The sequence below is a fragment of the Eptesicus fuscus genome, chromosome 12 (assembly GCF_027574615.1).
Source record: "Eptesicus fuscus isolate TK198812 chromosome 12, DD_ASM_mEF_20220401, whole genome shotgun sequence".
In the NCBI taxonomy this organism is placed as follows: Eukaryota; Metazoa; Chordata; class Mammalia; order Chiroptera; family Vespertilionidae; genus Eptesicus; species Eptesicus fuscus.
This window is the reverse complement of record NC_072484.1, coordinates 1,948,147-1,969,386: the sequence shown is the minus strand read 5'-3', so window position 1 is coordinate 1,969,386 and position 21,240 is coordinate 1,948,147. Positions and strand designations below refer to the sequence as shown.

Sequence of the window (21,240 nt, the reverse complement as noted above, 5' to 3'; positions counted from 1 at the left end):
CGGCGGGCGGGGCCTCGGCGGGCGACAGCGCGGCTTCACCTGCAGTTCGGAGCGCGCGGAACAGAGGCGCGGGCGGCTGGGAGGCCGGCGGACAACCGGCCCGAGGGAGCGCGCCGCCGCGGGGCTGGGGCGTGGAGCCCGCGGAGCAGCGGCGGCGGGGAGCGAGCTTGGGGCTCCGGCACCGGGAGGACGGGCGCCGGGCGCGGCGCGGCAGGAAAGATGCCCGCGGTCTCCGGCGTGCTCGTCCTGCTGCTCTCGCTCTCCGGCGCGCTCCGGGTAAGTTGCCGCCTCCTGCCCCGGCCGCTCGGAGCCCGGGCAGAGCGGGACCGTCCCCCGGAGCCAGCGGAGCGCGCCTACGCCCGGAGAGGCTCTCCGGATTTCACGGCCCCCGCCGCGCGCCCCTCTGCAGAGAGCCGGCTTCCGCGCCCCGCGAAGCCGCCTGCGGTTGGGAGGAGCGCGGAGCCGCCGGGCAGCGGGAGCGGCGGCACGGCGCGGTGCGGGAGTGTGGGTGGCTGGCTGGCTGGCTGGGGTGGGGACAGAAGGAGCTCTGCCCGAAGGGGACCCGCGGAGCATCCGTCAGCTGCCCTAGGTTCGCGGCTGCTGCACCGAGCTCGGTTCGCCCGCGCCTGGGCAGGCTGACCGCTGGCGGAGCCGGCGCGCCCTCCATCGCCCGGGAGCCTTGTGCCTCCGGAGTTGGCAAGACCAGCCGGGGCAGGGCTGCGGGCGCGGGGACCTGGCCGCAGCGGGCCGGAAATCAGGAAGCTGGGGACACCTGGTTGGGCCACCCTTGCCCAGGAAAGGGGGCTTGCGGTTAGGCGCCGCCTGGGTCCTCCGGGTGCCAGCCAGGACCTTCGCTGCGGGTGGGCGGCGATGTGGACCCGGGACACCCTCGCCGCCGAGACCCCGCGGCGTGGGTGGAGCTGGCGGGGCCCTGGCTGCTCCGAGCGGGGCCAGGGAGCCAGGCGCCAGGCGGCCGCAGAGCGAGGGCGTCCGGGAGCGCGGTCCGGCGCCCGCCTTCGTTCCTCCGAGCCGAGAGCCGGTCCCCAGCCCCGCTTTGCGCCTGCTGGGGGCAGGGCCGAGGGGGCGGCTTGCGGGCTGCACGGAAGGCGCCCCTGTGGGAGGCGGAGGGGCCGCGGGAGTTGCAGGAACCCCCTCTCGTGGCCGTTCGGCCTCGCTGCTCCTCCTGGGCTGCGCGGCGTAACCTCGGAAATAAACCAGCGCGGGGGCCAGGCCGCTCCGGGGCTGCTGGCGCGGGTGCCTCTGCACTCGCCGGGGGGGCGGCTCCAAACTTTCCTGGGCAAGTGCGCCTCCCAGGCCCCATCTCCTTGGAGCTTCGTGCTGGAGGACCCGCCGCGGCGCCCCGCTTTCCCGAGGAAGGACCCCACGCCCTCCCTCCCTGCGTGTTTCTGGGCGAGGGGCGCCCGCGCCAACCCCGCGGTGGGTGCCTGCCCTGCGGTGGCGCGAGGGGCTAGAGCCGGCACGGCTGGCGGCGGAGGCATGTTCTGCTCCGCGGGGTGCAGGCTGCGCCCCTGCTGCAGGAGCTGGCAGGCGGTGAAAGAGGACTGGCTTCCCTCTGGCGCTGGCTGTTTCTCCCTCCATCGCCAGTCCCGTGGCTGAACTGCAGCTCCCCTCCCAGGCTTCGAGGGGCCATCCCACCTGCCTCTGCTCCCTGTCCGGCTCCAGACCCCGCCCTCTGGGCAGGAGAGCAGGGGGGCTCTGAGGACAGGACACCCATGGGTCAGTTAGGGCAGCTCTCCCTGCCGGGCTGGAGATGGGGGCCCTGAAGGTGGACAGGGTCCAGGGAAGTAGGAGGAGGCGGAGAGGACCCCAGCCTCCCGGCAGCTCCCTCTGAGCCAGCCCTGGAGGACCACCTTCCTGGCTCTGCCCCCACCCGCTCCCTGGTGACTGCAGAGAGGAGACAAGCCTGCAGGTGCAGCTCACGCGGGCATTGGCCTGAGGGTGAAGCGGCTGGACGGCCTGCTCCCTGGCCTCCCTCCTCTCCCAATGTGGTCATTGCTAACTCCTGGCTCCAGGGCCTGATGCCTCTGGACACTCCTCACACTTGCATCTCTGTCATGTGCCAGATGCCTCTGGACACTCCTCACACTTGCATCCCTGTCATGTGCCAGATGCCTCTGGACACTCCTCACACTTGCATCCCAGCGCTGCCCTGGGTCTGTGGGAGCTGCGTTACCAGGCCTGGGGGAGCTGAGACCTTACACCACAGGCTTCGGGGGTGGTTGGGTTAGAATTCTGAGGACTGACCTTTGCTCTAACCTCTCTCCCTCTCAGGCCCACAGTGGGGGTCTTACAGCCAGGGAGACCTGCAAGGCTGGATTCTCCGAAGCAGATTACACGGCATTAATCTCCCAGAATATTCTGGAAGGAGAGGAACTCCTCAAAGGTAGGGTGGGCGTGGGGGCGAGGAGGAATTGCTCATCTTTCTCTGGATTGGGGAAAGTTTTTGATGTCAGAGGCCAGGCTGGTCTGGCTCTGAGCCATGCTCTTTGCAAACCGCTGGTTGTGAGGTCAGTGAGGTGCGGCTTGGGCCACCTGAGAGGCGTTTGCATCACAGGGGAATGGTTAGAAGCCCTGTCAGTTGTGAGTGAGGCGAATCATTTCCTGGACCACAAATTAGAAATCAGATGTAGCATCACCCAAGTAATATGCAGAGAGGCTTTCCTACAAGTTTACCTACGTATGAAATTTTGGATTCTTAAATTATCCCTGCTTTGAGACGCATGGTAAAGCAGATGACGTTGTTGGAAATGTGGTGAGTAAGCCCACAGACGTGCTCGCCAGCGTGGCATTCATTTTCCTGACTGTCCCACCAGCACATCGATGCCCAGGCAGGAGGGAGCACCGTGACGCCCGCCTGGTCCCTGCGGGGTCTGTCCACACTGGACGGCCAGTCTCCGACGGCTTCAGAACACAGAGGACAGTGGATCCTGTGCCTGCCGATCCGTTGGCCTTTGAGGACGAGCTCATTAGACCGAGGAGGGGAAATTGGCCAGCTCTCCCTTCCCTGAGGTTCAACTTGGCTCTGCGTCTTCCCTCCCGGGCTCAGTTTCCCAGAAAGCGCAGCTTTTAGCTGATTTGAAAGGGATGGAGGGAGTGAACTTCAGAGAGCGCATCCAGGCTCAGTTTCACCATTCACCACAAACAGAGCCCCGCTCCGTGTGTTGGGGAGACTAGGATTGTCCCTGGGGCGCTGGCAGCCTCTGTGAGCTGGGGTGAGTCTTCAGAGCCTCCCCTGGGCACAGGGCTTGTGGACTTGCAGGTTCCTGTTATGTGAGTCGGGATTTTCATTTTACACCGAGTCCAACTTTTCTTATTTGTTGTTTTCTGAGTTGACTGTTCAGCAGGGGTACGATGCTCTTGGCTCTGTCATTGATGACAAACAAAAAAAAAAAAGAAGAAAAAAAAGGGTACACACCTCTGGGCGGCTGGCCTGGAAGGGGTGGGCATGTTCATGCGTCGGCATGTGTGGCCAGCGTTTCGGGAGCTGCTCTCCTATGGCACCTGCATGGTAAAGACTTAAGAGCTGGAGAGGTCAGGCCGTCTTGCAGGCTTGTGGCCTACTGGGCACCCCGGGCGCCTGCGGAGGAGGCCCAGACTGCTCTCGCTCTGCGTATATGCATGTCCCGCAGCGGCCGCCCAGCCTCCCCAGGGGTGCGCTGCACGGGATAGGATGCAGGTGTGTCAGTGTGACGGAGGGACTCCCAAAACACTGACTCTGCTTTAGTGACGACAGGTGCTACCTCCATGGGAGAGAATGGCAGACTCGTCCTTTTTATGATAAAATGTGGCATTTCATACAAGTCCCTCCTCCCTGTGCTGGCGGCCATGGCTCCTGGCCAGGGGGTTGGGGAAGCCTCGATCGCTGGCTGCGAGTTGGCCTGTCCTGTGTGGACAGATGGTTTGCACCTAGGGCGGGACAAAGAGCCCCTCATTATAGGTGAACTTGGACCGGCTTCTGAGATTGGCGGGTGTGAGACTCATTTTCTAAGCACTTACTTATACCTGAGACGAGGCCCAGCCCAACCCTGGGTATGGAGAGTGGGTCCCGGGCCTTGGGTTTCTGCACCTCCCTCCCTGGGGGGCCAGAGTCCCATCGCTCTCCCTGCACCTTGGGGTGTAACAGCCCCTCACCGCTCTCTTCCTCTGGCTCTTCTGAAGGTGAAGGTTCCCAGGTTCAGAGAGGTTGTAAATCTTAGAAGTCATTTTACACCTGAAGGCGAAAGTTGACATACCTCAAAGCAGGCAGATAAAGTTCTCTATCTACGTAGGAAATTTTGCAAATGACAAGACCACAGTACGCGTGTGTGAAAAGTAAATAGGCGTGATATCTCTGCAGTTCTGGTAGGAATCAAGTTGAGTAGGTGATGACTATTTAAATGAGTTATTCCAATGAAGAGAGCTTAGCATCAACTTGTCAGGCGAAGCATCACAGACGGACCGTTTTATAAGCGTGCCATCCGCCACTGGCGACTGCTGGGTGGCCCTTCCCGTCACCCGAGTTAGCCCACCGGCAGCCCCAACACCAGGTTCCAGGGGAGTGATTTGTTGCACAGTAATTAACTTGTTTATGATAAATGGATGGGAGAAATGTCATGGCATTTTGTTTTATGTCTAAATGAAAAGCATTTGCATTCTAAAAATTTCCTGCTAATTGGGCTTAAAATGGTTTCCCCACAGGGTGGCAAATACGATGGCATTGAAAACCGTGCGAACAGCGGGTCCGCCACATTGGGCAGCACACGGCGTTGGTTTAGCTGCGTCTCGCAGCGCTCCTCGGTCCCCTCCGCGTCCCTGCCCTTCTGGCCGCCCACGATAGTTGCCGACATGCTCGCACGGCAGCTCTGATTTGGGGATGCTTCACTCGTGGCCAGGGTCGCTGGGCATGGTAATGTCTAACTGGGATGGCGAAGCCATTTCCTCAGGCTGGAGTGGAACGTTCTGGTCTCTGAGCCACAGCCTCGTCAGGGCAGTGGTGAGCGGTGTCGGTTTCTCTGCCTTGTTAATAATTAACCGTCAGCCGCCGAGGCTGTGCTGAGACGTGACCTGCACTGCACGCTGTCTGGAGGGCAGAGGGCTGGGGAAACCCAGGCCAGCTTCTCTGGAAACCCCCAAGGATGGGAGGTGCCCCGCGGCATGTGGGAATGCAGGACTCGCGGGTCAGATCCCCTGGCTCCTGGAGGAGAGGGTGACAGGTGAGCAGAAGCCGTCTGCCGGGCACGGAGGGCGGGGTCTGAGGACAGCGGGTCCAGGGCGTCACTGCCGAAAGGCGAGCTGTTTCTGACCCTCCATTCCGCGAGGCTTCCTCAGAAAGACCAGGACTGCCCGCCAGCTGGCCTCCTCAGAGGATGACATGTCATCTGGTCAGTGATCTCCCACAGAAACCGTTAGGTTCGGGAGGGCAGCGGCCCTATTGCGCCGGTTTACCACTTAGATCGTGCTGGAATGTCCTTGGCCAACAGGATAAAACCCAATTGACAGTTTCCTCACATAACAGTGAAAAGACAGGTGGTCAGGGCTGGAGCAGCAGATCTGCGGCACCGTCACGTGCCTAGTATTTACTCTTAGCGTTCTGCCATCTTCCGTTGGTTACGTGACCGCTCATCATTGCAAACTGGCTGCTGTGGCTCCAGACATTGCATTTGAGTTTGGAGCAGGAAGAAGGAAGGAATGGTAGCAGCATCTGCCTCTCTTCCCTGCGTTAGGAACGCACTTGCTCAGAGCCCTTGCAGCAGTCTCGTTGGCTAGAACTAGATCACGTGCCACAGAGCTGCAAGGGCTGGATGCTGGGAGGCTGAGAATTGCATTATCACATTGGGCTGAGACCTATTATGATCCATCACCGGTCAGATTGGTTCTGTTTTAGGGAGGAAGGGGGGAGGGATGGATGCTGAGAAGAGCATCCATATTGACCAATAAGGCTTCCCAGGTTCCAGGACCCTGCTGCCGAGTGGACAAGCAGTGCTTTGTTGAGTGAATGCCTCATTTGCATAACAAGGCGCACACAGGGAGGGAGGTGAGGACAGACCAGATGCAGGTATCCAGTGGGTATCTCAGAACTGGCCACAGTGTAACAGGCTCCGCCCGGAGTGGCGTTACCTTGTCTTGGCAAGCAGGTTGGAAATAGCCTCTTTGCCATGCAGTTGGAGTTGACCCACATCTGTCCAGACAGGCAACTTGCAGAGCGGAAGACATCACTAGACATACAGGTAAGAGCCAGGCAAGGCTTATTGCACGCCCAACACCCAGTATCATGCCCGCATGTGGGGCGGTGGGTGTGCAAGCAGTATTGTCAGGTGAAGTAATGAATGAGCCAGAAAGTGCGCCACTGTGTGTTCCTGAGTTCCCTGCTACCTTGCAGAGGAGTGGGAGCCGCCATAGATGCTCAGGAAAACGGCACTAATGGTAAACCAGCCACGTAGGATTTATCTAACATGATAGAATTAGTAGGCACTGCAGCTGCCTGTCAGCATCCATTCTCTCCCTCTTCCCGACTCAGAACCTCGCCTGTACTTACCCATGTGGCTCACGCTGAGCCCCGTCTTAGATGCTCCCACCTCTAGCTGACTCTCTGGCACCAAGGTGGCGCTTGGCCCCTTTCTGATCAAGAGATCTAATCAGGTTATTCTATTAGCTGAGCTCCTGGAAAAGCTTTATTTGTTCCCGATTAAGAGGAACAGGCGTGGCTGGCGATGCCTTTTGCCTTTACCTCCTCTTCTGCCTGGAATGCGGGTGTGATGTCTTGGGCAGAGCAGCCACCTTGTGACTATGAGGCTAGGGGACAGGCAATGGGTCCCAGGTGGCACCTGGAACAACCACCGAGCTCTGGGTGCCTCTTCCTGGAGAGGTGAGGAAAGCAAGGTCAGGGCTCCGCAGCTGAGCCCCTTCTCCCACACAGTGATGCCGTCCTGACTGAGGGCAAACAAGAGCTGCGCCTGCTGGCAAGTGCCTGTCCTTCTTCCGCCTGCTCGGAGCCTGGCATTTCATCCTCTGCCCTGAGCCTGGGCGTTCCAGCTCCCTCTACTCACCCTCGTGCCTTGGGCTCGGCCCTACGCTGGCTTTAGCGGCCCCCACTCCTTTGAGAATTCGTATCCATGTCCGGCATGCTGGCCCGCAGAGAGCCTGTCACCGGCTCGATGAAATGAGCTGTCACCACTGTCGACTACCCTGTGGCAGGACATTCGGGCCTCATCCCACACAGCAAGCCGAGGCCGCCTATCCGGCCCAGCCGTCCGAGAGCGCGGGCTCTCCACTGCGTCTCTCAGCCGCCTCTTTTGGAAGCCAGGAGAGCACATGGGGACTTGGTGCACACTGCCAGCTGGTTCCAGGGACCCCTGGTCCCCTCAGAGAAGCAGCGATGAGTGGAGGCAGGCGGGACGCAGCCAGGATGCCCCTTGCTCTGGAGGCCAGAGGAATGCTTCTTCCTGAGGACCAAGACCTCCGGGCCTCTGCTGAGACGGCGTGTCACAGGGCTCGGGAGCCAGCACGCCACTCGGCCTGTCTGCGGCTGGCCTTGCCCGCGGGGACAGGGGCTGCTCTGGGCTTCTCAGCAGCCTCTCCCTGTCGTGACGTTGCCCGGTCGCAGGCTTAGAGACTCAGAAAGGGCCGTTTGTAGACTTAGAACACGGCTTCTACTGGAGGAAGGGGAAGGCTGGCCGGCCAGGGCACACAGAGGGGGTCCTGATAGACACGCGGAAACACTAGAAAGGCGGCCCCTGCCGCCACGGCTCTCGCCATCCCCTGTATGTCGCTGCTTCCCCCACCCTTTCGGACAGAGGCTGGGGCGTGGGCCCTGAGGGTGGCTCCCGAAGGCGACGGACGGCAGTCCCTGCCCCTCTGAGCTCTGCCCTCTGTGCTGGCCGTCATCCGATGACCCCTCGCTGCAGAAGGCGCAGCCCGTTAGCGGCATGGGAGTGACGGGCACGGACGCCTTTCAGCACAGCGTGCTTTAGTGGCACCTTGAGAGGCGGCCTGTGAGACAGCGATGATAAGGTGGTAACATCGAGTTCCGCCCGCCCGCGCCAGCCCTCGGGCAGAGTGTCCTGTCATCCCCGTTCCAGGGAGGTAAGATCACTCCCATTGGACGGCAGTCCCTGTGTGCGGCCAGTCCGACGCGGGTCCACACCCGCTGCACACCTTGCATCTGCAACACCGGCCCTGGGACTAGGAGAGCCGGACCCCGCGAAGCCAGCGCTGGTCAAATGGCAGAGAGGGGTTCTACCGAGCAGCCAGTCGGTTCTGGAAGCCGGCACCACACGTGAGCTGGGCTGGTGCAGGCACGGGACCGGCGTCATCAGGTACTCACCTGTGGCTTGGAGCACTGGGACTTAGCAAGGCAGGTGTTCAGACAGTGAGCAAAGCGGACGGCTCTGGTCTGAAGGAGGCCGCAGACCTGCCAAGGCCAGGCTCCAGGTGAGACCGCCCTCTGTCTGCGGGTGGTCGGTTCTGCCCGGGTCTCGGGTCCTGGGGGTTTGCAGGACTGTGAGCTAGGTTCCTAGGTCTCTCTTTCTCTTTCTTTTTTAGAACCTCCTGCCCCCTCTCCCCCAAGGATATGTTTTCATTTATTTGTAGAGAGAGAAGAAGAGGGTTAGGGGAGAGAGGCATTGATCAGTTGCCTCTCATAGGTGCCCCAACCAGGGATCAAACCCGCCACCGAGGCATGTGCCCTGACCAGGAATTGAACCCACAACATTTTGGTGCATGGGCCGATGCTCCAGCCAACTGAACCACCCGGCCAGGGCTCTTTCTTTCTTTCTTTTCTTTTCTTTTTTGTAGATGCCAGAATTAATCGCAACCTGAGAGTGGGTGAGCAAGCAGGCATCCGTCTTTTCAAAGAATGTGCCTATTCTGACTTTTTGAAGGGGCATTTTTTACTTGGAGTGAATTCCATTGTGAAAAACGCCGGGAGCTGAGTGAGTTTCTCTCCGTCAAGGGTGAGGAAGCTCTCCCGAGCGTGTTCTTGTAAAACCTTGCGGCCCTTGCTTGTTCTTCAACCCTCCAAGCAGGGACCCTGGCATGCTGGAAGCTGGGCTGGTGAAATCACTTGCTTTTTGTCAAAAGGCTCAGTGTTTTGGTGACTTTTTGCCTGGGCTCTAGGCTGCCCTCTCCTGGCGGCCTCTAGTACTGTCTCAGGCTGGCTCCCTCCCCCACCCTCCTTTAAACAAGCAAACAAAAAAAAACCTAATCTATTTCATTATTTTGGACCAGTGCGTGGTACCAAAGGCCATTTCCTGTCAGCCTCCGTCAGGGCAGGCTGCTGTTTTTGAGGACTTCCCATATGCTAATGCGTGCCTTCATCGAATGCCTGCGAAAGCCAGCGGGGGGCTCAGGGCAGTCACAGGAGGCATGCAGGGGGCCACCCCCACGCTGCCTCTCCCAGGGAGGCGCTCGCTGGATCAGGGCTGTATGTGCTTCTTGGGGTGGTGCCGATGGCCACAGCCTCAGTGCTTCACTGACCCACATGGTTCTGATGCTGGCAGTCCAGCTCAGGCCCCTGGGCTACACTGGCGTGCTGCCGGGCTGCCTCCTCCTGGAGGCTCCAGGGACGAAGCCCTCTCCTGGCCTTTGCAGCACCTCCTCGTAGACAGGCCTGCTCTCCTTGGCTGGCGCCCCCCCCCCCCCCTCGCTGGGCCCGCGCTTCGGCTCCCTCTCCCTGTGCCTCGGCCCCAAGCTCCCATCACCCACCCTTGCTCTCCCCTCTGGGCGCCTTGCTTGTTTTCGGACATGGACCCTCGTGACGGCACTGGGCACACCTGCGTAATCGGGGGTCGCCTCCCCCTCAAGGTCTTGAACCGACCGCCCTTTTGCCGCATCAGGCGGCACATTCACAGGTCCCGGGACTAGGACGGCATCCTGGGCCTCGCTCCTGCCAGCATGAGGCCACCTTCCTGTGGAGGAAACGGGGCGGGGCGACTGAGGAGCCTGGGGAGACACAGGGGAAGGCCGGTCTGAATCCACTCCGGAGCCCTCCTGCACCCTGCCCTGCCTCTAGGAGCTCGCCGGCCCTGGCCCTGGCCCGGAATCCCTCTGCTGCTGTGTCTGTGGGCCTGAGCCCGGCTTCGCGCTGTGGAGACTGAGCTGAGCCCGTGGGCTCTGCGGCAGCAGCTCTGATCTGGCTGCTTTGAACTTCGCCTTGTTTGGCTTTGCTGTTTTCCTGCGACTGTGTGTGGGGATTTAGGAGGATTAAGGTAAGCCTTCAGTGACAGATAACATCCAAAGGCGGAGCGGCGCCAGCAGGACGCCTCTTGGAGGACGGGGTTACCTGCCTGGCGGCTCCGGAGGGCGCTCTTGGCCCAGACCAGGTGCGGGTCCCTTAGGAACACAGTGCAGTGCAGTTCCAGCCCCAGGGCAGGGAGGGCCTTGGAGAAACGCCAGGTGTGGGTTGCCTTGGTGTTCGCTGCCCTAGTGTAAGTGGACACCGTGGAGGTGGACCCGCGTGGAAAGCCGAGGGGCCTGCGGTGCGGGTTTGCTCCAGCGGGACCCAGGGAGAAGGCGGCTGACACGGCAGGAGCCGCCCCGGGAGCTGGGGGCACTCATGGGAGAGGGGCTGAATCAGGGTACCCTCCCTTCTCTGAGCCTCAGTTTCCTTACCTGCAAAGCAGAGGAGCGGGATGTCTAAATGTGGTCCAGGAACTGGGGGGCGCTTGAACCCAGCAAGCCCCTGGGTCCCCTCCCAGATCTACCGTAATGAGTTGGACGGTGGCCCCAAAAGATAGACCTACCCGGCACGGTGACTATGACCTTGTTGGAGAAAGGGTCTTCGCAGGTATAATCAAGGGTCTCAGATGAGGTTATCTCCGATTACCTGGGTGGGCCCTACATCCAGGGACAGGGTCCTTGTAAGAGACAGAAGGGAACTCGTGGACACAGGAGAGGCCACGTGAAGATGGAGGCAGAGACGGGCGGTGCAGCCTCAAGCCGGGCCCCCGGGGGCCCCCAGGAGCCAGGAGAAGCAGGACGGAGCCTCCGGGAGCCGCAAGGCCTGGGACATCTTGATCTCAAAAGTCTGCCCTCCCGACCTTCAAGAGAACTCGTTACCACAGCCCAGGGCCCTCACACGCCCCGAGTCAGACATTCTGGGGCTGTGGCTGGGAGTCGGGCTATTTAATCCATCTCTAGGGAAGCTGGTGCTCATGAGCCTGCGGGTCTCTGGCCACAGGGTCTCCAGCTTCAGCACTCAGGGCCAGCACGCCTAGCGGGAGGCGCTGGCCTCCACGGGGGTCCTGCCGGGGTCAGCGCCTTCCGGTGCCACTTGGGTGGACAGTGGGGGCAGTGCTTTGCTTTCCATCTCGCTGGCTCAGCACATGAGGCTTTAGGGCAGCGATGTAGTGCTTTATGTCACGGAGCAGTTTCATCAGAATTAAAATGTATATGGCACGCTCGCGCCCCCGCATTATCTTCCCTGTCAGGTGCAGTCCTGACAAGGACCCCACTGCCACCGTCCTGGAGAAGCGCTGTAAACACTGCTGGTCTGAAGGGCCGAGTGTGGGGCGGCTTGTTTAACGCGGCTGCTCCTGGAGTGTCAGCCTGCCCACTGCAGCGAGGCCTCACAGAGGAACACGCCGCTTCTCTCCCCAGAACTGCTTGACTGTGCAAATGCAAAAAGGCATCTCTCTGGCTCCGAGTGTCTCGTGCCTGTGTTCCCAGCAGCCGCGTGCTTGCTGCCTGGCTGCTCAGCTCCCCTGCGAGCCCAGGTTTGCACGCTCGCTCAGGAAAGCGGCTGCCGAGCTCGTGTCGAGGGCCTATTCCTGCCCCTGCCACCTCTTTGCAGGTGCACTTAGGCAGCCTCACGCACACCTGGGACAGTCTCCAGCTGCCCTGCCCACTGGCTCTATGGCTGATGGGAGCCCCGGGTACCTGCCGGGGCTCCAGGTCCTACGGCCGAGCCGCTGCAGAGCCTTGAGCATCCTCTCTCTCTGCCTTGGGATGGCAACCCAGGGGCCGGCAGCCAGGATGGGATGGGGCTGTTCCTTCCAGAGAATGACCCGGGCAGCAGGGCCAGGAGGTCAGGGCCCCACGCCCCTCTCCAGCTGGCGGCAGGCTGCATCTGACACCTGTCCCCACTGGTGCCTCCTTCCTTCCTTGTGCAGGAGCAGAGGGGAGGGGCCCTGTCTTTGGAACCTGCCAGGTAGGTTAGGCCTTGTCCCGATGTGCAGGCTGGTTTGCACAGTGAGGACTTGGAGGGGAAAGACATCCTTTTTCCTTCTGTCCTTCAGCGAGGTGTCTCCAGAGGCCGTGGCTCACTCAGTGGCGGGGGAACCACAGGCCTTTGATGAATGAACTCTGTAAACAGGACAAGCTGCCATCTTTGGGGAACCCCCGAGTCCCCCCAGGGGAAGCCTGGCCCTGCCCCAGCACCCATCGATAGAGCCCTTGTGTGCTGGACACTGCACCAGGTGCCTCACCAGGCCGGTGGGTGAATCTGCAGGGGACGCTGATGGGCAAAGATTCGGGGTCACCTGTTTAAGCTCCTGCAGCCTATCCTGGAGGAGCCCCGAGTTAAACAGGCAGCCTGCCTCCTGCGGCCACCCCTCCACCCAACCTGTCTGTCTCCTGAGCCCAGATTCCCCCTCAGAGATCAGGCACCTCGGGGCACCCCGGATCTGATCAGCTTCCGGGGTTCCAGCCCCATGCCCCAGTCATCAGCTCTGCGGCACCAGGCACGGGTGCTTAGCTGTGTGAGCTGTGGCACCTCCCCTCGGAGGGGTGACCGTTCCCCTGGCACAGGAAGACGTGGGTGATTTGGGGAGCGGTGCCTGGACCGCAGAAAGCCCGGCGCTGGGACTGACACTCGGTCACTGTCCCTCTCATCGCTGTGTAGACAGCAAGCCCTGCCAGAGGTACCTGGCTCTGGGGAATTGGCCCCGCCCCTCCTGTCTCCTTACCTGGGGCTGCAGGAACTGCCCGCCCTGCAGGAAGCCCCTCTGTTCCCTGCCACATCGGCCCAGTTCTCCATGGACCCCCCATCTCCAGGGCCAGGGCCCAGCCCCCAGATGCGCTGAGCTGGCCTTTGAGATGGTCATTTTCCAGTGATGGCAGCTCGATTCGATGGCTTCTTATGATTTTGTTTGGTTTGTTTTTATGACTTTTTTTTTTTTAAATCTGCTTGGCCTTTACATCCTTATGTGTGGCCAGAGATCTTTTGGCAAAAGGCATGTTTTAAAATTGCATGAATAAATAATGGGATGACTTATTTAAAGCCCCAAGGCTCAGGGGCAGCTCGTGGATAGAAGCCACCGGTCGTTACATATTACTAGGCTGTGACATGATTGGGTCATGTCCTGTCATCTTGAATGCTGGAGCCTCGAGGTTTGATGGAGTTAGAAGTCAGGCACCCAAAGGTACCACACAGCAGCCTCCTCCCTGTGTGACTCGGACACTTTCCTCTTGAGTTATCTCCTTTGCTCCCACCTTCCCTCAGAGACAAAGAAGGGATTATACAACTAGTCTTATGCAGTTCCCACATTTTGAGATAAAAAAAACAGAATACCGGTGGAGGGCTGAAGGCTATAAAATTGTGATCAAAAGTCCGTAAAATTATAGAATTTGTGTTTTCCTGAGAATAGAGCATCTTCACAATGACTTTTTTTCTTAAAGGAACTGGGCAGCTTACAGATCGATCCGCAGAGAGATGTAACCTATATTTCCAGGAGGGGGGAAAATAGAGCTACATGCTTGAAATGTTAATGGCTGGTAAGCGTCAATTTTCTGCAATCCTGGCTAATAAAAGTGGCATATAAGACATAAAATGTCATGCTGCCAAAATCGCAGGGGCCTTTGAAATCCATCCTGAAGTCTGGGATCCTTTGACGGTGATGGGGCGGGGCCGGAGTGTGAGCTCCGTCCGGTACTTCCCTCCGGGGTGAGTGAGGGCTTCACGGGAAGGTAGGAGCGTCTTCAGGAGGTGGGAGTGTTTCTCTGGAGTATTTTTGGTTGAAACACTTCACCAATATTCTTCCTAGCCCCAGGTATGCAGATGCACATCTATTACAGGAGATGCTTCCACCTTGACACACTGAGCAGTTCCTGTGGGCTATGGTATGTCCTGTGGGGCAGGTGAGCATAGTGTTCTCCAACAACCTGTGATTTTCAAACGCAGTGACGGTGACAGACTTCAGTTGCAGCCCCTGAAATTGGTACCAGGTTGTCTACACTGCTTAGCTTGGAATTCTGGCCCACGGGGTTCCTGCCCCACGGGGGTTCTGGCCCACGGGGTTCTGCCCCATTGGGGTTCTGCCCCATTGGGGTTCTGGCCCACAGGGTTCTGCCCCATTGGGGTTCTGGCCCACGGGGGTTCTGGCCCATGGGGGTTCTGGCCCACGGGGGTTCTGGCCCATGGGGGTTCTGGCCCACGGGGGTTCTGGCCCATTGGGGTTCTAGCCCACGGGGGTTTTCGCCCATGGGGGTTCTGGCCCATTGGGGTTCTGGCCCATGGGGGTTCTGGCCCACAGGGGTTCTGGCCCATTGGGGTTCTGGCTCACGGGGATTCTGGCCCACGGGGGTTCCTGCCCCATTGGAGTTCTGGCCCACGGGGGTTCCTAGCCCACGGGGGTTTCTGCCCCATTGGGGTTCTGGCCCACGGGGGTTCTGGCTCATTGGGGTTCTGGCTCACGGGGGTTCTGGCCCATGGGGGTTCTGGCCCACGGGGGTTCTGCCCCATTGGGGTTCCTGGCCCACGGGGTTCCTGGCCCACGGGGGTTCCTGCCCCATTGGGGTTCTGGCCCACGGGGGTTCCTGGCCCAGGGGGTTTCTGGCTCATTGGGGTTCTGGCTCACGGGGGTTCTGGCCCATTGGGGGTTCTGGCCCACGGGGGTTCTGGCCCATTGGGGGTTCTGGCCCATTGGGGGTTCTGGCCCACGGGGGTTCTGGCCCACGGGGTACTGGCCCATTGGAGTTCTGGCCCACGGGGGTTCTGGCCCACCGGGGTTCTGACCCACCGGGGTTCCTGGCCCACGGGGGTTCCTGGCCCATGGGGGTTCTGGCCCACGGGGGTTCTGGCCCACGGGGGTTCTGGCCCATGGGGGTTCTGGCCCACGGGGGTTCTGGCCCATGGGGGTTCTGGCCCATTGGGGGTTCTGGCCCACGGGGGTTCCTGCCCCATTGGGGTTCTGGCCCACGAGGGTTCTGCCCCATTGGGATTCTGGCCCACGGGGGTTCCTGCCCCATTGGGGTTCTGGCCCATGGGGGTTCTGGCCCACCGGGGTTCCTGGCCCACGGGGGTTCCTGGCCCATGGGGGTTCTGGCCCACGGGGGTTCCTGCCCCATTGGGGTTCTGGCCCACGAGGGTTCTGCTCCATTGGGATTCTGGCCCACGGGGGGTTCTGGCCCATTGGGGTTCTGGCCCATGGGGGTTCTGACCCACGGGGGTTCTTGGCCCATTGGGGTTCTGCCCCATTGGGGTTCTGGCCCATTGGGGTTCTGGCCCATTGGGGTTCTGGCCCACGGGGGTTCTGGCCCACGGGGGTTCCTGGCCCACGGGGGTTCTGGCCCACGGGGGTTCTGGCCCCTGGGGGTTCTGGCCCACGGGGGTTCCTGCCCCATTGGGGTTCTGGCCCACGAGGGTTCTGCTCCATTGGGATTCTGGCCCACGGGGGGTTCTGGCCCATTGGGGTTCTGGTCATTGGGGTTCTGGCCCATGGGGGTTCTGGCCCACGGGGATTCTGGCCCACGGGGGTTCCTGCCCCATTGGGGTTCTGGCCCACAGAGGTTCTGGCCCATTGGGGTTCTGGCCCACGGGGGTTCTGGCCCACGGGGGTTCTGGCCCATTGGGGTTCTGGCCCACGGGGGTTCTGGCCCACGGGGGTTCTGGCCCACGGGGGTTCCTGGCCCATTGGGGTTCTGGTCCATGGGGGTTCTGGTCCATGGGGGTTCTGGCCCACGGGGGTTCTGGCCCACAGGGATTCTGGCCCACGGGGGTTCTGGCCCACGGGGGTTCTGGCCCACGGGGGTTCTGGCCCACGGGGTTCTGGCCCACGGGGGTTCCTGCCCCATTGGGGTTCTGGCCCACGGGGGTTCTGGCCCACAGGGGTTCTGGCTCCAGGGGTTGAAGGGTAGGGAGCTCCTCACTCGGCCTCCCCTCCTCTCCCTGGTTTGGGTGCCTTACCTGGGATGCAAATGTGGGGAGGCAGAGCCTGCAGCTCAGGACGCTCACTGGGCCAAGAATGGCTCCTGCTGCGCTAATTCCCAGCCCCTGGGGCCTGGGGCTTCCGCCGTGTGACAGGGAGCCACTCACGTGGCGTTCGGCTGAGCAGAGTCAGTGCCACAGAGGCCCGGGCCTGCCTTTCTGTGTTTTTTAAAAAATATGTTTTTATTGCTCTGATAGGTGGTTAGAGCTGAAGGCCCACAGGGTTCAATTCCAGGTCAGGGGAGCCCGCCTTGGTGCAGGTTCCCCAGCCCCAGTAGGAGCATGTGTGGGAGGCAACCCATTGATGTGTCTCATGTCTCTCTGTCTCTCTCTCTGTCTCTCTCCCTCCTTCTCCCTCCCTTCCTTCTACTGTCTCTGGAAATCAATGAAAAAAATATCCTCGGGTGAGGATTAAAAAAAAGTATGTGTGTGTATATATGTGTGTGTGTGTGTGTGTGTGTGTGTGTGTGTTGTGTGTGTTGTTGTTGATTTTTCAGAGAGAGAAGAAGAGAGAGAGACAGACAGACAGACATTGATGAGAGAGGAACATTGATCAGCTGCCTCCTGCACACCCCATACTGGCGATCAAGCCTGCAACCCAGGCATGTGCCCTGACCGAGAATTGAACCATGACCTCTAGGTGCATGGGACAGTGCTCAACCAATGGAGCCACACCGCCCAGGGCAGTGCCTTCCTGGTTTCTTTGTGAGCAGGATTCAGTCCCCTTCGGGCTGGCTTGGAGCCACATGCCTGAGCCACTGTGAGGCTCAGCCTTGAGGGTCAGGGTCTGCATTTAAATTCTGAAATCTTCCGTGCTCACGGTTGTTGCCTCCGTGGTCCTCACCTGCCACCTGCACACGGCATTTGATTTTCAGCAGCAGCAGCCTGGAGGCCTTGCCTCCCGCAACCTGAGAAAAGGTGCCACTAACAAGATGGCTGTGTGGAGGCGTGAGAATCTTGGTTTCACCTGTTCCCAATTGAAAAATAAAAATGAGGGTCACCAAGGTCTCTCTTCAACGTGCCAAGGTTTGTTTTGGGGGGTTGGTTGGGACCCTGAGGGCTGGTTGGGTTTGCAGGGGCTGCGTTTAAATCCGGCAGCTTAGGGGGGCGGGGGTGAGTGGGGGAGAGGGGATGGGAGGAGCAGAGCTTGGCAGCAGGTGCTTGGCTGCTTCCTTCTTTCACTGGAAATGATGTCATTAGTGGCCTTTCCTCCCTTTAGAAAGGAAGCGCCAAGAAGGGAGCCCTTTCCAGCCTGGCCTCCTGCCCCTGGCGGCCCGTGCTGTTGGCAGGTGTGGGGGCCCCGCCCACTGTCGGATTCTAAAAGGAGGATTCGGCCAGGACGGCCTCTGAGGAAAAGTCCCTAGCGGCTCTCTGAGGCAGAAGCTCCCAGGAGGCCCTAATTAATCCTTCCTCCAGCTCTGAGCAGAGGGGGGCTGCGTAAGAGGGGGCTGTGTTCCCCTCTCCTAGACAGAAAAGCGCATCCCCTCCTCCCTGGGAAGGCGGTGTTTCCTTGGGAAAGTGTCCCTGCACGCTGCTGTTACGCAGGAGTTCTCTTTCTGCATCCCTCCCTTGTCAGTCCTGAAATAATGCTATTCCTCCTTGCTGAATGTCACCCGTTAAAACTTCTGTGGGAAAGGCATCCTTGATGAGAGCGTTGTGTATCGGGGACATTGCTGGCCACTCCCCAGGGTGCGGGGAGCTGACGGGAGACTGTGTGGAGGGCGGACACTGGTCGGTGTCTCCGTGAAGGAGTCCGAGTCCTGCGTGTCCCCTGGGAACCTGGCGGCGGGCGCTTATCTACTTATTTCCTAACACAGTGCGCTCGCTCCGCAATCCCCATCGCGTCGCCCTGAGGACTGACTGCTGGAGGCTGTGGCCACTCCAGGAAGTGATTGAATTTTTGCAGAAAGGGAAGGATTAATGCGGTGGGAGCTGGATAAGCTGGCGGTCCAGCCCGGCACAGGCCAGCGGGCCCCGCCCCTATCGCCGACAGCTGGTTCGCTGGTGCGGAGCACTGTGGAGCTGCGATACAGGCCGTGCAGCGATGATTGTAGTTTTGCCACTTAAAACACAGGTCTCGGGCTGTGCATTGTTAACATGACAACCGTTCAGGGAGACACACGGTGCCTGCCTGCCCTGGGCACGGCACGGGGAACCCTCCTCGCGGAGTGACTGCATCCCATCACCCCTTCCGCTTTCCTGAGCCTGAGCCTCCTTTCCGTGGAACTCTGAAGCCAGGATGTGGCACCACAGTGCATGTCTGCAGCCTCGGGCCAAACATATTGCCGTCTGTACCGGGGGGAGCCTAGGGCTGTGCTTGAAATGGTCTCACTGTCGGCATCGGAGGCCCTCGTTAGCTGCGTGTAAGCCGCCGATCTGTGCGGGATGTTCCTGACCCAGGTGCTAATCTTGGGTTTTACCTGGGGGCTGGCGGGGCAGAGGGTTAGGGGCCAACTTGAGCAGTGGATCAGTGTGATCCCGTATTCAGCCATCTTCCCGTCCCCACCAAGAAAACAACAGCCCCGCGGGCACAGCCCCCCGCCCTGAGCTGGTGTGGAGACCCGTTCCCTCTAGTTGCCGTTCCCCTTGGGGCCACGGTCGGTGTCTTGATGGGCTGACATCTGAGGAGGCGCAGACTGGTGGCTCTGGATGGTGGACACTGGCCTGTTATAATGTCACAGGCGCTCTGAAGCGGCCACGGGGGCCGGAGCTGCTGGGCAGAGGGAGGGTGGGGCCACACTTTCCTTCGATCCGTCACTGTTGGTGGCGGTTCACTTCATAGTCACTGTGGATACGAAGCAGCTGCAGGCATTGTGGGCCCGTCAACCCCAGATCCTGGAGACGCTCAGGCCCCCGTTGCCCTCGTGCGCGCCCACCTGGCCAGGCACCCGTGCTGGGTCACCTGCCCAGGCGGCTAGATCGCCCTCGCCCTGTCTGCTTTGTCCCTCTGTTTGGGCTTCCCCTCCCCCACCGGCTGGCCCTTCCACCTGTGGGGATCTTAAGGGCTTCCTGATTCCAATGCCATTTCCCCATGAGCTATCTTTGGCTGTCCTCTCCCTTCCCTTCTGCCTGAGCTAAGCCGAATTAATTACTTCCCCCTCCATTGTCTCATAGTTTTATTAAAATATGCAATGATGCAATGTTTGTTTTACTCTCTTCCAAGTCTGCCCATACAGTGGTCTTGCTAGGAATGTGAATGTGTATACATGTGTGAGTATATGTGTGAATGTGTGTGTATATGGGTATGTGACTGTGTGTGTGTGAATGTGTACATGAATCAGTGTGTATGTGTGTGAGTGTGTACATGTGAATGTGTATATGTGAGTGTGTGTGTTTGAGGGAGTGTCCGTGTGAATATGAGTGTGTGAGTGGATGTGTCTGCGTGTCTGAGTGCTGGGTGACAGCTTGGGGAGTGACTGGAGGGTATGTATGATGGAGGGTATGTACGATGGAGGGCCAGACCGAGGCCCCGTCACACGCCTGTGAGCCTCCCTCCGAGGAGGCATCTTTGCAGGAGGGAGCAGATGAGTTCCCTCCCACCTCAGAGAGGCAGAGGCCAGAACTGACAGGCAAGAAAATACGAGAGCGCGGTAATTAGATAATTAGAGAAAGATGGGCATAAAATGGAAAAGCCAGGGTATTTTTCATTTTGCATCTCTGTATTGGGGCTTCCTCGGTTTATTTACTAAGCCATTATCGAAGCAAAGTAAGACGAGTGGGCCTCCGTCTGATGGGATTGCCCCTGTGCGGCCGGCCGTGTGGCTCCGGGGCCCGGAGTGTGATGGGACAACAATGACAACGATGGCCCGGGTCTTCGTGCCGGACAGCCTCCCCTCTGTGTGCGTCCCCGCGGCTCACCAGCTGCCGATGAACCGGAGGCAGGGCTGGCTGCCAGCCCAGTCCCACCTGGAGCCGCTGGGCAGCGCCCGGGCCCCTAGGCAGGGTCTGTGTTCTAACCTGGGTGCCAGCGCGTTCGTTGCCATTTGGGAAACGTTCACTCGTGGGCTCTTGGCTGGGTCCCCCACCTGCAAGCCAGGCACTTACAGGCCCGGCTCCTGGGGGTGAAGGGGCCCAGCTGTTGGCTCTGCTTTATTTTGTAATTCGTTTGCCTTGTTGGCCTCCCGCCACGCCCCCCCCCCCCAACACCTTCCCCATGCCGCTCCGACTGCGTGTCATTTCCCTGCGGGAACTGGGCGTGTCTGGGGTGAGACTGACCTGGGAGGTGGAACTCTGGAAGCGCCTGTGCAGGAACCACCCACACGGCCGAGAACGATCCATCGCCATCATGGCGTCCCCCAGCTCAAGGTGCTGAGGCCCCCCAAACGAGGCCGTATGTTGGGAGCTGTGGCCGCGCTCGGAAGGGCTCGTCCCGATCACTGAAGTGGTGTGTCCAGGGGCTGAGGACGCAAGGCCCCTGCCTGGCCGGGGCGGGGACACCCCGCCTGCTGTGAGACGCAGAGGCCCTACCCTGAGCTCAGCCCCTGGGAGACGGCTCCGGGCCTGCAGTGAGCGGAGGAGCAGGGGTGCAGGCAGTCGGAAGGTGTGGGGAGGGAGGGGTGGTCTGCACAGCGCGCTCTCTCCTCTACAGCTGGGGCTTCGCTGTCCCCTCCCTGTCCTCTGGGGACCAGCCTGGGGGAGCCCCAGGGCTCAAGGAAGAAGGTGCCCGGTGGTCTCGCACCCGGGCCGCTAGCTCATGAAGGGGGCTGGCTTCAGAGTCCAGTGGCAAGGACCTGCGTTCGGGGAGGCCCACGGTCAGCTTGCAGACTCTCCATGAGCAGATGAAGGAGGTGGGGAGTGATGGGCCCGGAGGGGACGAGGCTCGGCATGGCTCTGCTCAGAGGCCCTGCCTCTCCTTCGCTGAGGGCGGCCCCGTAGCAGCCACTGGCCTTGACTGCTGTTCCTACGGGCTGTCTTGTCCCTCTGTCCCCACTCATCCGGAAGCGTTCTATGAAACACGCATCAGGAGCATTCAACTTGTTGGGCGGGAACACGCCTAGGCGGTGGCTTGCCTGCCACCTGGCTAGCGGCTCAGTCCTCACACTGATCCGCTGCCCCTCACTCTGCTCTCACCCACCCTTTACCAAAGTACCAAGGGCTTC

General features: G+C 60.4%; 1 protein-coding gene across 3 annotated transcripts in view; it reads left to right on the top strand.

Moving 5' to 3' along the window:
- The first annotated feature begins 219 nt into the window (after positions 1-219).
- Positions 220-21,240, top strand: part of CDH4 (cadherin 4) — a 376,945-nt gene continuing 355,924 nt past the window's right edge. For all 3 annotated transcript variants that reach the window (XM_054723857.1, XM_054723855.1, XM_054723858.1), the window contains exons 1-2: positions 220-276; positions 2,293-2,404. In XM_054723857.1, coding sequence (XP_054579832.1) covers positions 220-276; positions 2,293-2,404 — 169 coding nt within the window. The remainder of the gene's footprint in view (positions 277-2,292; positions 2,405-21,240) is intronic.